The following is a 16,334-nucleotide window of genomic DNA, read 5'->3' as shown; positions in this document are numbered from 1 at the left end:
AGCATCTTATCTCACATTTCCCAAACCTTATCATCCCACAGAGGCTGCAGTGCCGGAGCCCAGAACTGCCCCTTCGTCCCCCTGCTATGTTGCTGCTGATGCCGTGTCACAGCTCAGCTTACAGCAAGTAAGAAAGGCAAAATAAAGAAAACAACTGCCATGGCTGCTGGTCCCACATTAATTTTTTTCTTCAAGTTTGGAAAAAGAGGAAAAAGGGGAAAAAGGTCTCAAATTCCAGAATTCTTTTTCTTCAGAATACTTTTATTAGTCTGTCAACACTCAACCTTTTTTCTCTCCTACTTGGATACCCGAATCCATTCAATCACAGTCTTCTTCACACCATATGTCATAAATGGTAACATTGTGTGGGTTTTCAGGCATCTCCAAGTTCTGCAGCTCGGGGTCACTGCCAGCTGCCATGTCGACTCTCAGATTCCGCACTTTGGACACTAATTTGATAAGGTCCGTCTCGAGCTCGGTTAGGGTGTTGAATGCATGGCTTTGACTGGGAGAAGCGTTTTGATCTTTCTTTAGTGGAGAGTGTAATGAACAGCCTCCAAGGTCACGAGGATTCAGCTCCTGTCAAGAAAGACACGCAGGGTGAGTGACATCATTGACGTTGCTGCTTTGGCCACAGTTCCCAGAGTTGGCCTCACCCAAGGAAAGATAAGATTCTAGCACTGCGCTCCAGTCCACGGATCGGCAAGCTATGGCCAAATCTGGCCTGCCATCTGTTTTTGTAAATAAAATTTTATCAGAACAGAGTCATTCTCATTCATTTGCATGTGGTCTACAGCTGCTTTCATGCTAAGACGACAGGGGTGAGTAGTCGAACAGAGGACATAAGAGTTGCAACGCTGAAAATACCAGGCCCTTCAGAGAAAAGTGTTGCCGATCCTGCTCTAGTTGGTCTGGACACACTATCACGAAGTGGTGGGTCTGTCTGGGAGAGAACGCGCGGTTCTCTCTCTTCCTTCCCCTTCTGAGAGTTCTTTCGCCACATTAGGGACCAGCTTGTTACTTCTTCACATCTTTATCCCTTTCCAACAGGTCTTTTCCTTTACTGGGGATAAATGACACCACTTCTATTTAGTTTAGCAACTTGCAGTAAGTCAAATGCTGGGGAAACGAAAAATCAGGGGTAGTGAATCTGGCTTTGCGAATAATTTTTTTTTTTTTTTAGTTACTTATTCCTTTATTACACATCTGCTAGTTGCTATCAGTTATTAAATGATTTATCATGTATTTCTTTTTATTTTGTTACCATTAATCTATAATTACATGAAGAACATTATGTTTACTAGGGCCCCCCTTCACCAAGTCCCCCCACAAACCCCATTACAGTCACTGTCCATCAGCGTAGTAAGATGTAGAATCGCTACTTCTCTTCTCTGTGTTGCACAGCCCTCCCCATGCCCCCCCCCACACTATACATGCTAATCATAAGGCCCCCTTTCTTTATCCCCCTTATCCCTCCCTTCCCACCCATCCTCCCCAGTCCCTTTCCCTTTGGTAACTGTTAGTCCATTCTTGGGTTCTGTGACTCTGCTGCTGTTTTGTTCCTTCAGTTTTCCTTTGTTCTTATACTCCACAGATGAGTGAAATCATTTGGTATTTGTCTTTCTCCGCCTGGCTTATTTCACTGAGCATAATACCCTCTAGCTCCATCCATGTTGTTGCAAATGGTAGGATTTGTGTTCTTCTTATGGCTGAATAATATTCCACTGTGTATATGTACCACATCTTCATTATCCATCTGCGAATAATTTTGACTCAAAACACTCTAGGCTTTTAATCTATCCTCAATTTGAAAAAAAATTCATTTAACAGAACAAATATTGAGCCAAGGTTTATTCACCCAACAAAGAAAAGATTTTCTTCAACTGTTAGTCTCAGCATCTGTGATTTGGGGAAAAGTGTCTTCCCTAAGGATACGTCAGGGAATGACTCTGCAATGTTTCCCCAGGACTGCAACAGGCACTTTGCATCCTGACTGCTTATACCTAATGGCCCTGCTCTAACGACAGAACATCTGTTTCTCTGAGTCAGATGTCTGAGATGGAATCAAGTGGTATAAAAAATGGAGCCCCCCTTACCTTACTGTTCTCACTCTTTCCTAGAAATTTCAGTATCACGTACAGCATAACAAAGAAAAGCCAGAGCCATATGCTCCCAAGCCAGCCTTGGGACTGCTCCGGTCGTCCCTGCCTGATCCGAAAGTGCCCTTCATGGGGCACCTTCCCCTGGGGTTCTTTGGCTTTGTTGCTCAGAGAGGAAAACATGAAGGTGTAGGTGCAGGAAAAGCACAGAGGCAAGAACAAGAACCATTTCAGTGTCCACATGGTAAGCACAGGGGCAGGAGCTGCTCATGGTTGGCGTGTTTGCACTCGCACCTGGAGACCGCCTCCCTCGGGCCGCGCCCTTGGTGATGTCACAGAGGCCCTGTGATGTCACAGTGCAGCTCTGGCCATAGTGATGACCTCAGCGTCCAGGACAAGGGGCCGCCTGGGAGCAGGGCTTAAAGGGAGAAAAATTTCCAGCAGGCAATAAGAGGATGGGAATGATGGAATGCCATCTCCTTGCCAGGTTTTGTCTGACTCTGGTGCTCTACTGGGAGAGGCCATCATCTGTTTCCGTTTTTTGTTTGTTGAATCCAGACAATGTAGTGCACAGGCAGACATGGCATGTGTCCCTGTGGAACTGAAAGTGAGTGGGGAAGAAGGATATTAAACCATAGGCTACAAACTAGGAGCCACTGATGTGTTTTGTTTGGTCCGCCTTGTTTCTAAAATAATTATTTGCCAATATTTAAATGTTGGGAGGGACTTCACTTTTAAAACCAAGAGTTCTGGCTTCTTTTTAAAATATGGAAGATCTGCTAACAATGGGCCACCCTCAGCTGGAGCCAAACAGAAGCAGGGTCTCCTGGAGAGACAGCCACACTCTCTCCAGTCCCTACCACTCCCTATCGCCTCGGATTTACATGCCCTGACTATACCTGAGTGTGTATCCCTGCATTAATTAACAGTATAATTTCATTAAAGTTGTGGTAAGAACAGAGGACTTAAAGAGAATAGCACAAGGGGATGGCGCTAGGTTAGACTATGCAGGAGGGCTTTCCCCAAGAGGTCACTCAGGTATTGTCTGAGGGTTGGTCAGGAGTTGGCTGGATAACTTGGGGACGAGGCGGTGGCACCGAGGCCTGGGTGAAGACCCCAAGGTGAGAAGGACCCAGTTTGTATGACACTGAGGAGTAAAACTAGGGCTCACTGGACTTGAAATCTTCAGTTTTAAAAATGACATGAAACAGTAAAATCCAGGTTAATGGAACACAGCTTGTACCTGTTCCCCTGGGTCATCTGATTCAGGCTCTCTCCCTAGGAATAAAGCGTTCTGCGGAGCTTCGCCAAGGGCCCACTGGGGCCCTCTCTGGGCCGCCAACCGTGCTGAGCTCTGGACAGCAGCAAAGATGTTCTGTTAAGATGGAAACCACCCGGGGAAGACAGTGTGGCGTCGGGCTGCCGACGCTCCGTGCTGCCGGTGAGGAGGGCACGGGGGCTTCCTGCAGGAGCCGGTCAGGTGGGGCTTGTGGAGATTCAAGTCCAAAGGGTTGATTAGAAAATAGCAGCTAAATGAATCCATTCAAAGTGAGGGGCTACCACTTAAGCTGCCCACACGGGAAGCGGCTGGCCTAACGCCTACGGCCCCGGGCAGGACGGCGCGCCCTGTGACCGTCAGAGGCTCATGCCGGACAGCCGAGTGGTCCCTGTTCATCTGAGCTGTGAACGCACAGTACACTGAGTTGCAGCACATCTGCATGTACCCCAGAGAGTGCTGTAAAATCTGGCAGTTATGGTGTGATGCAGTACAGGGCAAACAGACTTGATTTACACACATGCCACCAAACGACAGAATTTGGAAATGTTTATGTATATTTAACCATACAAATCACCCACACCCTCTCCGGGAATACACGTACTGCATATGCTCCCAGGTTTGGGAGACAACTGTAACACGGAGCCAGCGGAGACGCAGAGGACACACAGGACAGCCCGCGCCCATGCCCGCGCCCCCTGCCCAAACAGAAACCAAGCCTGCCTGGGCGTCAGAAGCAGTAGGATGTGTGGGTGACCCAGTGGGCCGACTCCTCCTTGGAGCGCTTGGCGGAGCTGTGGGTTGTGAAAAGGGACTTGTAGGCCTCAGATTCTTCGCTGTCGGCGATGGACCTCTTTGAGGCCCCACACAGGGGCTTCCCAGCTTTCCCAGAGGAGCTCCCACTTGGTGCTGCAAAAATGAAAAGCCAAAAGCTGTAAGGTTGGGACTACAGATCACTCCAAATATCACATTCTCAAAGGGGAAAGAAGGTAAGCCCTTTAATCCCAGGGATTCTCTTCCTCCTCTCTCGGGATGAATGCTGAGCCATACCACCTCCACAGCCGATTCCTAAGAGCAGACAATGTTACTAGACTTAAGTCTATTATTTAAAATCGCACTAACGACTTACTATAGTCTCAGCACTGGTCCCAACCCCATGAATGGAGCAAGTCAGACCCTCCTCACGAGGGGGCTACTATTGGCCTGTTTCACAGGAACAGAAGCCAGGAGGCCGAGTGACCTGCAAGGCAGGTGCTGCCGTGTGCAGGGTGGGCACTGGAACCCATGAGCCACTGTGGATCTTTTTACAACACAAGAGCACACATGCTTAAATCTGTGGGGTTGTGTCTGTGTGAAGTAAGTACTATTTACTTTGAGTTAAAGGTAGAGTGTTTCAGGAGAAAAACACCGGATTATGGAGTATATACCAAATGGCCCTTTGACACGTGGCTTCGAGGCAGGTGGAGGGCAGGCTGGCCCTCGGTGCCACATGTGATGCACGTGAAATCTTACCTTGAGGGGCCAGGAGTGTCCCTGCCTGGGACCCGAGCCTGACTCCACCACGCAGTCTCAGGGGTAGGCCTGAGGCCAGGGCCCACAGCCTTGTTGGCTTGGCACCAGTGCAGACGCAACAGGAAACGCAACGAATACCGTCTGCATGCAAATGCCTTCAGTCCTGACAGGGCTCCTGCTTTGGGTGTGTTAACTGTTCCTTAGGGCCCCCAGGATGGCTCAGTGAACTGTTTATAGAGACATGACTCCAGATGAGCCGCAGTTCTCAAATCCACTCTGATAAAACCATGACAGGGCCGCCTGCCCTCCTGGCTCCCCCAACAGCTCACTGCTGCCTCAACAGGACCCACCTTCGCTTTTCGGAGCTGAGCTGGTTTTCTTCTCTCCAGAATCAAGGGTTTCTTCAGGCTTCCCTGTCTTCATTTTTGATGGTCCAGGGGATTCTGTAAAAGAGACAAACTAAGCAAAAGAAAAACCAAAGGGCAGCATGGGCTTGCTCAGGAGACAGCCCAGAGCCTTCTTCTGCCAGAATGAGGACCTCCTCTAGGGTCTTACCTTCACTGGCATCTGGTTTCGAGGCAGATTCTGCCGCCTTGGCCTTCTTTGCCTTCTGTGGGGAGAAAGGGGAAGTCAGGGGTGAGCTGGAGAGCACCCCACTGCAGCAGCCGACAGGCCCACGTGCTCTGTACGAAGCAGGCGCTTGCCCTGAAGACCTGGGTACCCCGTCCATTCTAAACCTTGATGCTCCGCATGTGCTTCCAGTTATGCACGTCTGTTTCACACAAGAATACGTCTATAGTGATCTGCTTAGTTTATATTTGTATGCCAAAAATCACACTCTCAAAAAATCTGAAATGAAGATCACAGATTTCAGCGATAACAGTCACTGTTCCTGGTGACTACCATACACAGTTAAATGATAATAGCATCAAGTATTTGTGGGCACATGAAGTTCAGCCAGCATGAACATATACTGAATCTTAATCATTCTAGTAACTCTCTTTCAAAGGTGTCAAATTTCTTTGACATTCACTTAACTGTAAGGACTTTTAGCCAATTCTCTTAAACTCTGGAGAAAAATATCTAACTCTTGTTGGATTTGTAGGCACCAGAATTCTGTCACTCATGATAGTTATATTGGTCAGCAAAAATTTAAGCACAGAAACGAACCATTCTGAAATCACACTGATGTAAAACTGATTCAGAAACAGAAAGGACAAATAGCTCTATGTTTATTCAGAGAATTTACTTTAAACATGCCATTTTCCTAAGTATCCAAAAGGTGGCGCTAAAGACAGCCTAATTATTTCAGAAGACTCCCACCACAGAAAACAAGGAAAAAAGACCTTTTTTAGGCAGTGGCCTTGAATTTATAATGTACATACATGCTATGTGATTTGTAATGCTTGCACAAAACATACAAATCTTCCTTTTCATTTCACACATACAAGGTATGCATTCAAATCTATTTGAGCTATTTTAATACATAGTCCTTCAAAAAAACAGACTTGATTTCTAAACCCTCTGTTCACAGCTGAGGTTATTTGAAAGGCAAAAGCAATAAGGAGTCAGAGAGGATATGCTGTGTCCTGTTTTCGGCTGCAAGTATATTTGGGAAATATTTTGGTATCCTGGCAGCAGTATCTAAGAGGCATTCCCAGAAGCTCAGGTGAGTACTTTGCAAAGAGGGGCATCTTAGTTCCCCTGGGCTTTGAACAACTTGGAAAGAAACCGGGTACAGAGGAGACAACTCACTAAAGTAAAATGGTTCACAACCATACAAACACCTTCAGGAGCCTCCTTTAAAATAAATCTCTCCCTTTCATATTTCTCCCAAAGCTTTTTAAAACTTAGCTTGATCTACAATGAAGGACAAGTAGAGATCCCTTTGGGTAATTGTCCTTCATCAAAAATCACAGTAATTTAGAAACCAACTTAGAATGAATGCACTTATATATATTTGCTTTTAAACCCGGCTCTTCAAATATTTCTCATGAATGTTGTATTAACATCTTATAAAAGTGCCTCATAAAATACTTCTCCTGGCATTTGATTACAAAGTTTGGGCACAATTTACAGAAACATTTATTTACAAACATTATTTTCTACCTAAGTAAAATGATTAAAGTCGGAAATGCAAATGAACTTGGCTCTGAGAATTCTAGACCCATACATAATAATATATGTATATGTGTATATGCATATAGCATATGCTACCATATTCTCAAGCATCTGCTTTTTTAAGCCTAATGACCATGAATTATATATTGTTCCAGGGTGATAAAATCCTGTCCTTTCCTCTAGGGTGATTGAAAAAAAAAAAGAGAAAAACCTCTGAAAAATCTTGAATTATAACATCACAATAAATGCACGTCCCTAGAGGCAGGATATATTTCCTCTAATTTTATGTCCTTAGGATACTGATTTTCTAATACTCGGAGCTTTTTTTTTTTTGCCTTACTGCTGATCACATAAAGTTTCACATTTATTCTGAACCTAACGTTTTTTTTAAAGAATGAAAAATCTATCCTTCACAAAAGACCATAGCTATCATCTGTAAATACAGAATCACTGGACATGGAATGATTTCAGCACATTTTGGGGGTTTTTTGGGTCAGATCACTAAGCAAAGATTCCAGAGCTTACGGAATGTGACTCTAACCTAGGGCCATGGGACACAGCCCTCACCCCGCACCCACCCAGACCATCAGCGCCGTATCCCTGGCCACGCTTCCCCGGAGCCAACGCAGCACTCACAGCCAGCTGGGGACCTCAGACAGGCCAGGAGGGGCTTCTGCCTGTGTGACGGCTGCTCAGCTCCTCCTCAGTACAGCACTGTTAGAGGGGTGGGTGGGGACTGCAGGCTCCTGGGGCCCACCCACACCTCCAGGGCACTCCCCGGACATTCACATCCGGGCAGCACAGGCTCTCAGAGATGCTGGTGTCCTGCCCCCTTTCCTTTATGTCATGGTAATGAGCAGAGGACGTGCTCTCTAAGCACCACTGCTGGCAACAGCACGGGGACTGCCTCTGCCTCGGGTGCCCTGGCTGGGCTCAGAGCAGCACTTATGGGCAGCATCGTGACCCTCCCGGCTCACCCATCCTATGCAAGTGCTGTCACCATCCCCACTTCACTAAGGAGAAGCTGAGCCCCCACCGTGACGGTGCAGCCCAGCCATGACTCCCGTCCTTCCAGAGCCCAGGCCCTGCTAGTGTGTCGAAACCACCCTGGTCCTGGCGAGCCCCGAAGCAGCCACAAGCATGTAACGGCTCTGAAGCAGAGGCGGTGGCCAGGCAGAACCCGAAGGCTCTACTTGGGCCCCAGACTCTGGAAGGTGAGGGACAGACGCCAGGCCACCGGTTACCTTTCCCGGCTTTGCCCTCAGCCTTCTGTCCTCCATCCTTTTCCTCAGCATTTCCACATCCTCTTTGGAGCCGTTGAGCACAATGACGTCGTCCTCCTGGAAGGCGGCCCCACACTGGAGGGAGAAAAAGAGGAGAGAGAGTCCATCAGCAGGCAGAGGGCAGCTGCCCGTTGGCCCCTCCCTCAGCCCCTGGGAAATCCCTGTTGTCACTGCCCCTGTCTCTTGGCTTAGCCAGCTTCTGAGTCTGGGCCCTGCGCTGGGCTGTCACTGAGGTCAGGGTCAGTGGGGCGGACCCCAGGGCTACCTCGGAAAGGCCCCTTCCAAGGCTGGCTGGCCCTGGCTGGCGTCTGGGGACTTGGATTTCTGGAGCATTTCCAGCATTTCCTGGGTTGGGCTTCCTGTACAGCTCTCCCCACTGGACCCTTTGCAGGAGAAGGACCCTAAGCAGACCCCAGGACGAGATGGGCATTTGGGAATCGGTTAAGGAATTAGCTGCAGCGCTCACGGCTGCTTCAGCTCACGACGACGGACTGGGTGACTGAACAAGAGCCAGCGGCGGGCTGCCCTCTGCTGAGCTCAGGCTCAGAGGGAAGCGCCTGCAGCCCTGCCATGCCAGACAGAGCACAGGCCTGCGAGCTTGAGCCCGCACCCAGGGGGGTCACTGGGACCCAAGCCGCGCCCTGATCCAGCAGTTCCAGGCTGGCGCCCACCAACTCGCACACTTTAACGTCTTCCCGGCTGACGCAGGTGCTGCCCGGGGAAACCGAGCTCGGGGATCCAGTGCTCTGGAGTTTGGGGAGAGGGCCAGTCTGGGGAAACGGGCTTTTTCCCAGCAGCACAGGGTCAGGCCCTTTCTGGAGGCTCAGCGGGGCTGGTGCTGCGCACCGTTATGCCCACAGGGCCTGCTTTTCCAGCCGCCCCGGGGAGCCCGCCTGCTGAGGACAGGAGCTCAGCCAGCCCCGGCTTCCTCCCCTTCCTCAGGCTCCCCAGAGTCCCCGTGCCTGGAGCGCTGGCCTGGGCGTGGGTTCCCACCTCTGCTAAGTGGGGAGTGACCTGAACTCCCAACTCGGTCGGGCCGGGGCAGGAAATACGGGGGACCCTGCAGGGAGCTCCGCACAGGGCTGGGCACCGAATACCCTCGGCCGGGGCTGTAGTTTTTGCGTTTCCCTGTGGTAGAGCCCTGGGTCTGCACGGATGGATCTCCAACACATACCTCCCAGCCCCGTGTCTCTAACTAGCTTCCCTGGACAGAAACACTGATTTTCCCTGCTGGGGGAGCATGCGCTCTGTGCCCCATAATGGAAGGGAGAAAGCACAGGCAAGCCCCACGTGATTCCCCCAGAACCTGCCTGGGTCTTTGTCCCGTGCCATCCGGCTACAGCCCCCTTGATGGGTGGGCTAAGTCTGAGCTGTGAGCACAACTACAAGCCACGTCCCCTGCGTCCCTGCAGCCTGCTATGCTCAGAACAGCAGCACCGACAGACCTGCTGTGCCCGGAGTCTCTTAACTGAAAACATCTCAGCCTAGGAAAAGACATGCTTGTCTTCTGACATGAAGCCAAAGCTTTCCCATTCCCACACCTCCCCACACGGAAGAGCCAGTCAAGAATGCTGACCTCCACAGCCACCGCCTTAGTTGGGTTATTATTGTCCTCACTGCCAAAACTCTTGCTTCAGGTCAAAGTCAGCTACTTTTCTAGAATGGGCCTGGTATATTTCACGACTGAAGAGGCCTTCCTTTGACCCATAAATCTGAGGTCAATGCCACGAAAAGTTATCTGAATAATGCAGGGGGCGCCCAGTATGCCCCTAGCTGGGGCTGCCTCTGTAGGACAGGAGCTTGTTTTCCGCCACCCCTGTGGGGAGGCCAGTGAGAGGATGTCCCCTGGGAAGCCCTGCACTGTGGGGGATTCAAGTAGAGCATTTCCCTGGGCAGGTGGGTCTCCTTGGAGAGAGAACAAAAGAGAATCTGCAGGAACAGAATCAGGTGGCAGATAAGGCCCAGTGGGGCTTGGGCCTGGTTTATGGCGTAAATGACCCTCCTGAGTAGCACTAAGAGGCAGGAAGGAGACACGCATTTGTCCGCATTGTTTCATCCCAGTACCCGCCCCAAGCCCTGCTCCGGCATCTCTGCTGCCACTTCCCACCAGTCCTTGCTGCGCCCTTCCCCGTTGTGTCAGCTGCCTCTGGAGGTGACCTCTGAGTTGTCCAGACAGGCCCGTGGATCCTGCTCTGCCTAGGGTTGTGCTGTGCTGGGCACACAGCTGCAGGAAGACTTCACAAGCTGGTGGGGCAGCCTTGCCACACATAAAAGGGCCTTTCCTCCCTTGATCCTTGCTAGGTACCCCCTCAACCCATGGCATCTGAAAGTCTCCATACAAATACAGCCAGGGTCTCACTACTGAAAGCTGTGTGAATGTTTCTATATAAAACACACAAGCCACAACACACACAGCAGTACTGTGTGTGACCCTTTAAGCTTAAAGGAACTAGATTCTATCTGCCCAATTAAGAAATCTTTCTATGGCAATAGCAACAACTGTTCCACAAAAGAGCAACAGGTACTGTGAGTCACCCACAAGTGGGTGGAGAAAAGCTGCGCTCATTTGACTGCATATCAGGCTCAGGTGTCCGGGTATGTATGAGAGGGTGGCAGGTGTCTATGGGGTGTGAGTCATGTGTCTTGGATTCACTATTCACAATAAATCTGCCTGTGGTAGCCCTGAAGAGAGTACCAGCAAGGGAGGGAGCCTTTGAAACCAGAAAACAGAAGGATGTTAAACCTAAGTGGAGCGGTGGTTAGAACCAAAGGGAGAGGCCGCCCCTGCACAGGGCTACGGCAGAGACAGAGGACAAAGCGGGGCACAGGCTTTCCGCGCTCCCTCCAGTCAGGTCCTCAGGAGAGCCACGCTGAGACACTCGGATTGGTCTGAAGGCTATTTAGAAAGCTAACAAGATTTTAAAATTATTTTTATTTATCTCTTCAATGAAAAAGGGTCAGATAACGAAATTTAGCTGATTTTAAAAAGCATTTCAAGAATCTGACCCAGGACTTCCAGGCTCTCACCCAGCTTTCGGAATATGAGAATTCTCTGCAGGGCCCTTCCTCTGCGCCAGGTGTTCTCCGTTGTCCCCTGCTGTTTTGTAAGGCAGTGGTGCAGTCAGTATTCCGAGAAGCAAAAGCACACAAAGACAAACACCATACGATTTCACTTATTTGTGGAACATAAAAACAAAGCAAAACAGAATGAATAAAACAGCAGCCGACTTAAGGCCACTGAGAAGCGACTGGTGGTTACCATGGAGGAGAGGTTAGGGTGGGTGGGCGGGGAGAGTGAGGGGGATAAAAGGGCACAAAAAGAAAATAGGAAGAAAAAAAAAGGAATACCCTGAGAAGCAAAGCAGCAACTATTTGTCAATCTACAGGCCAGAATCAACACGAGTAAAATCCTCCAGGGATGAAAGGGTAACAAAACCTGCCAAGCAACTCTGTTCATGTGATTTAGGCTGGAGCTGCTGCAAGGGAGGCGACTGATAGAAGACAAACCCAGGCTGGGCGGGGACCCTGCCGGACTTCCACCCCGCGGAAAAGGAGGAACACCTTCTGGTAAGCGCTTCATTAAATCTGCAGAGGATCATGAGTGGTGCAAGCTGAGCAGGTATTACTATTATTAAAATAAAATGTTTTCTTTGCCTCCTTTATCGTTCTAAAATAAACTGGAGTATCAGTAGTATTTTTAAACACAGACATAACAGGCATTTCTTTCTGTCAAAAATAGTCCTCATTTTTGGTTTAAGACAAGGAAAAGTGGAGTATTTTCAAGTATGAGATCAAGCAGATTTTTAAATGTAAAATTCTACCATCGGCTCATTCCTCACATGGGAGATAATAACTAAGTCAGCATCAAGATCATGTCTAAGTTTTCAGTTGTCTTTTTGTTTTCAATGAAAAAAAATGTTACCTTTGTTGCTGTTTTGAGTAGATATCATAAAACAAAGTTTTCTTCCTATCAGAGTGGCTAAAAGAATTACACACATTTTAGGAATAAGCATGCTGTGATCAGGACATCTGTTGTACTTGGCAGCTGGACAGTCTTTGAATTCAAAATCAGATTAATATATTAAGCTCAAATAGTTCAAGAAAAACTATTAACTTGTAGGGTACTTGGACATCATTCTGAGTCCAGAAACAACAAAAATAACAACTTTCATTGCTGTGGTTACAGTGACTTTTTTAGGACAAACTTAAAGTGAGTGGAGAGAGCACGACACTTAGGGTCGGTTCGTGCTATTTCAGGGGGCTGGCTGAGCGCCCCAATCCCACTCAAACCCCGAGTACTGCCCTGGGCCAGGCGCAGTGCCCACACTCCTTCCCAGTGTCTCTCTGAGGGACGTACTGTCAGACACCCCCATGTGCAGTCCAGAAAACAGAGAATAAATTGTTTAATCTGGTTAAGCTACTGTTAATGCTCTAAAACAGTAATATTCTAGAATATGTGGCAGAATATTTTAAGTTCCTCTTTAAGGATGCCCATTATCTTTGTATTCACAGGAATTACTTAAAAAAAGGTATACAAAGATTTAGTAGAAAAGTTATTAGTTTCATATGCGATATTACCAACTCCCCCTGAAAAGTCTTTCTAACAAATTAAATCCCTTCGTAACCAATTCAAAATGACTGCCTTTAAATGAAATGTTCTGGTGGAGTTAGAGGACCCCAAACCCACAGTGCTGGCTTTTGGTTTTGACTGTTAAGACTTGTTGTGAGGGGGGCTGTACAAGAATAAAAAGAAAACACACTCACTTGTTCTAATAATTACAATAGTAATGTGTTTTGAAACCACTCCTTTGGAAGTATTTTATGCTTGGATAGAAACAAAATGTAAAACAATTTCATTTTGAACTATAATTAGAAATCATTTCTGTTATTGTAGAGATTCTAAGACTGTAATAAGGAAGAAAATTTAAACATCATCCTTGACCATAACTTTGGTAACTGTTTCTACTAAAAGATAATATGCAGTATCTCTTGGATGCTTATGTCTTCAGTCAACTGAACATGTAATCATCAACACACTGTAGGGGAGATTTTTAGTTCTACTGTATACTATATGTATTTTAATGATGCTATTTATCAAAGGCTGCAGATGTGGAGGACTAAAGAGTATTAAAATACATAAGGCCCAGGAAAGATAATTTAAGAAATAACAGTTCATGAAAAACACCTTAAAATGCTCTCACACACACACAAAATCATAATTTTAGAAACCAGTTGTGATTTCAGTAATACAGGAGGAAACAGGATACTGGAATGTGAAAGTGGGTCTGGTCTAGACAAAGAAGTTTCATCTCTGCTCCATGATACATAACAATAACTACCACTCTTTCTAAAGCCTTTAAAATAAACAAATATTTCAAATATAACTTTTGTAGAAGGAAAAAAAGGGTTAAAAATCAGTAAGACCGCACTTTTTAATGAGCTGTACATGCCCCATGCTTGGAAAACACCTAACATTTCTTATAAATTAATTTAGTGATAGGAGGCCACATGTTTAATAATTACATTATGGCAACAGAAGTTGACTTCACATTATAGAAACAAAACAGCAGCAAAGTATCAAGAATCGAAGCTAGGAAATGTCTGCAAAGCGGAAAATGGTGCTCATCACTATTTAAAAAGGAAAAACTGCCAGGCCCTGAGGAGTTGTTTCCTGGGGAATTTCGCCTTCTCCACTACACCAACAACTCCTTACAGTCAAAGCGGTGGAGTCTCCGAAGGCTTCATTTACACGGCAGCCACCCTGAAAAGCCTGCACTGAAACAATGACAATAAAGTGCAGATGATCCTGGTCCCTACTCAACAGGTCACCTAGGGCATGACAAACAGCCCACCCACTTCTACATTTCAGAGTGAAGCCGAGCTGGAAGGAAGATTTAACTGGGTGTCTGTGACCAGTGACTAGAAGAACCTGAGGCAGAAAGGGGGCAGATGAACACTTCACCAGGCTCACTGCTGTCTCCATGTAAGGGGGGGAAAAACACTTAGCCCTTGCAGTGCCCGAAGGACAACAGATTACACCCGGGACTTCTCTTCATTTAATTATTGTAAACTACTGAAAATATCCAATCCCGTGGGCTCTGCCATGGGGCTGTTTGCAAGGGGTGAGATTTGTCAGTGAAGGGGGGCTAATATTTCTTTGACGAGACCAGAATGTTTTACTCTGACCATAAGCTCAAGAATCAAACCAAGACAAGTCAAAAACTTCCAAAACCTCCTTGTCACACTAAAGCTACATACAATACAGGAGAAAACATAATAAACCATGGTTCACAGTTATCTTTAACCAAAATTCTTAGAAGTAGTTAAAAGCTTTATTTTCACTTCAATAAGGTATTTCCTTCCTAATGAATTTTTACGACATAGGTTGTGTTTATTTTAGAGAGCAGACATAAGATATGTTAATTGGAAAGATGATTTTGTGTTTAGAAAAAGTATTATGTAATTTATAAAAATGTCTTTAAAATTACGCCATGACGTTTTATGTTTGGGACAAACCACAAATACTGAAACAGTGTAAAACACTGAAACCTGGTGTATTTGACCAGTGGGTGCATTTTACTTTTGAAGCATGATGCGTAAAACAAACCATACAATCAAAATAAATACATTAAAAAAACTCACCATCAGCACTGATAGTTTTTATTGGCTCAAGGTTTAAGCACAAGGATAACTCAAAATGCTGCCTAGTCAGTGGTTCATCCAAAAGCATTTATAATAGTGGAAAAGCAAGGGACTAATGTCAAATCTGAGATAAAACACTGGTTGAAAGTAAACGGGCTTTTTAAAAAGTACAAAGAAGGAATAGGCAATAACATGACTTTTTATGGAAACCAAGAATCAGGATTCATAAAAAAGAAAAAAAACTTACTAACAATATAGACATTTCACCTGATCAGTTTTCTTCCCTAAGTTCCAAAGGATGATCCCTGGATGCAATAATTAATTAGTTATAACACCTTTGGTCACTTTCGCTACTGTTACGCTTATTCATGCATCTCTGTAGAGCTCAAGGCAGACAACTAAATTATCCAATAATTTTATTAGATATCTGTTTTTAATTACTGAAGGCTTCTCTAAAAACAACTCATAAATTCATCTGAACAAGTTGAATCATGTGATTGCAAAATCTCTCTTGATTTGTTGCTCTCTTCTTTCCTTTAGAGTAATCCTCGTAATATTATACAGAATAATGGCATAAAATGAATGCTGAGTAATGCAGGATGGTATCTATGTCCAAAATAAATATTTGAGATTTTTTTTTATCTGCCAAGATTAGGGCAGTAACACGTGAAAATATGCTCAACCTCATTGGCCATCAGGGAAAGAAATGCAAAGTCAAACCACAAGGACATCCCACTGCACACCTATGAACGGTGAAAATGTAAACCTTTGATCATGCCAAGTGCTGCAGAGGACGGAGATTAAATGAAATTCACACATGCTGCCGGTGGGAGTGTAAAATGGTACCACCGCTTCGGGAACTGGTTTCGGCAGTTTTCTTAAGAAGTTAAACACACACCTGTACCTGAGGCAGCCATTCCTCAGGTGTTCACCCTCCAGAGAAAAAAAAACACAGGTCTACCCAGAGACCTGCACACACATGCTTACACTACTGTCACACTCTCAGCTGGGAACTTCAGTGTCCCTCAACAAACAAGCAGACACTGGTCTGTCCATATGATGGAACACTGCTCAGCAAATAAAAAGGAAAAAATAGTGATAATTGCAATGACATGGATGAAATCTCAAAATCCTTATCCTAAGTGAAAAAATCCAGGCAGAAAAGTACATAGTATATAATACCATTTATATAAAACTACAGAGTATGCCCACTAATCTACAGAGACAGTGTGTCAGTGACTGCCCAGACACAGGGGCGGAAGGAGCATGGAGTGAAAGGGGACCTTTCAGGGGTAAGAGAAATGCTTGCGACTGTGTCTGTGGTAATGGTTTCACAGGCACATTCATATATACATGCTGATCAAATTATACACTTTATGTATGTGCACTTCAGTGGAGCTG

General features: G+C 46.3%; 2 protein-coding genes across 2 annotated transcripts in view; both read right to left on the bottom strand.

Annotated features, from left to right (window-relative positions):
- Positions 1–240: 240 nt before the first annotated feature.
- Positions 241–2,342, bottom strand: LOC118920664 (protein FAM209-like). The gene is made up of 2 exons (XM_036901905.2): positions 2,097–2,342; positions 241–579 (listed from the first exon to the last, which is right to left on the bottom strand). The coding sequence occupies exons 1-2, from the start codon at positions 2,340–2,342 to the stop codon at positions 319–321; spliced, it is 507 nt and encodes a 168-aa protein (XP_036757800.2). The 3' UTR covers positions 241–318.
- A 1,559-nt stretch (positions 2,343–3,901) lies between these two features.
- The window catches only part of RTF2 (replication termination factor 2), a 39,556-nt gene continuing 27,123 nt past the window's right edge, over positions 3,902–16,334 (bottom strand). Inside the window, exons 6-9 of the mRNA XM_036901917.2 lie at positions 8,253–8,366; positions 5,443–5,497; positions 5,238–5,330; positions 3,902–4,284 (exon numbers count right to left, since the gene is read on the bottom strand). Of these exons, the coding sequence (XP_036757812.2) occupies positions 4,106–4,284; positions 5,238–5,330; positions 5,443–5,497; positions 8,253–8,366 (441 nt within the window). The 3' untranslated portion in view covers positions 3,902–4,105. The remainder of the gene's footprint in view (positions 4,285–5,237; positions 5,331–5,442; positions 5,498–8,252; positions 8,367–16,334) is intronic.

The sequence above is a fragment of the Manis pentadactyla genome, chromosome 5, assembly GCF_030020395.1.
Source record: "Manis pentadactyla isolate mManPen7 chromosome 5, mManPen7.hap1, whole genome shotgun sequence".
NCBI lineage: Eukaryota > Metazoa > Chordata > Mammalia > Pholidota > Manidae > Manis > Manis pentadactyla.
This window is presented reverse-complemented; position numbering and strand designations above follow the sequence as displayed.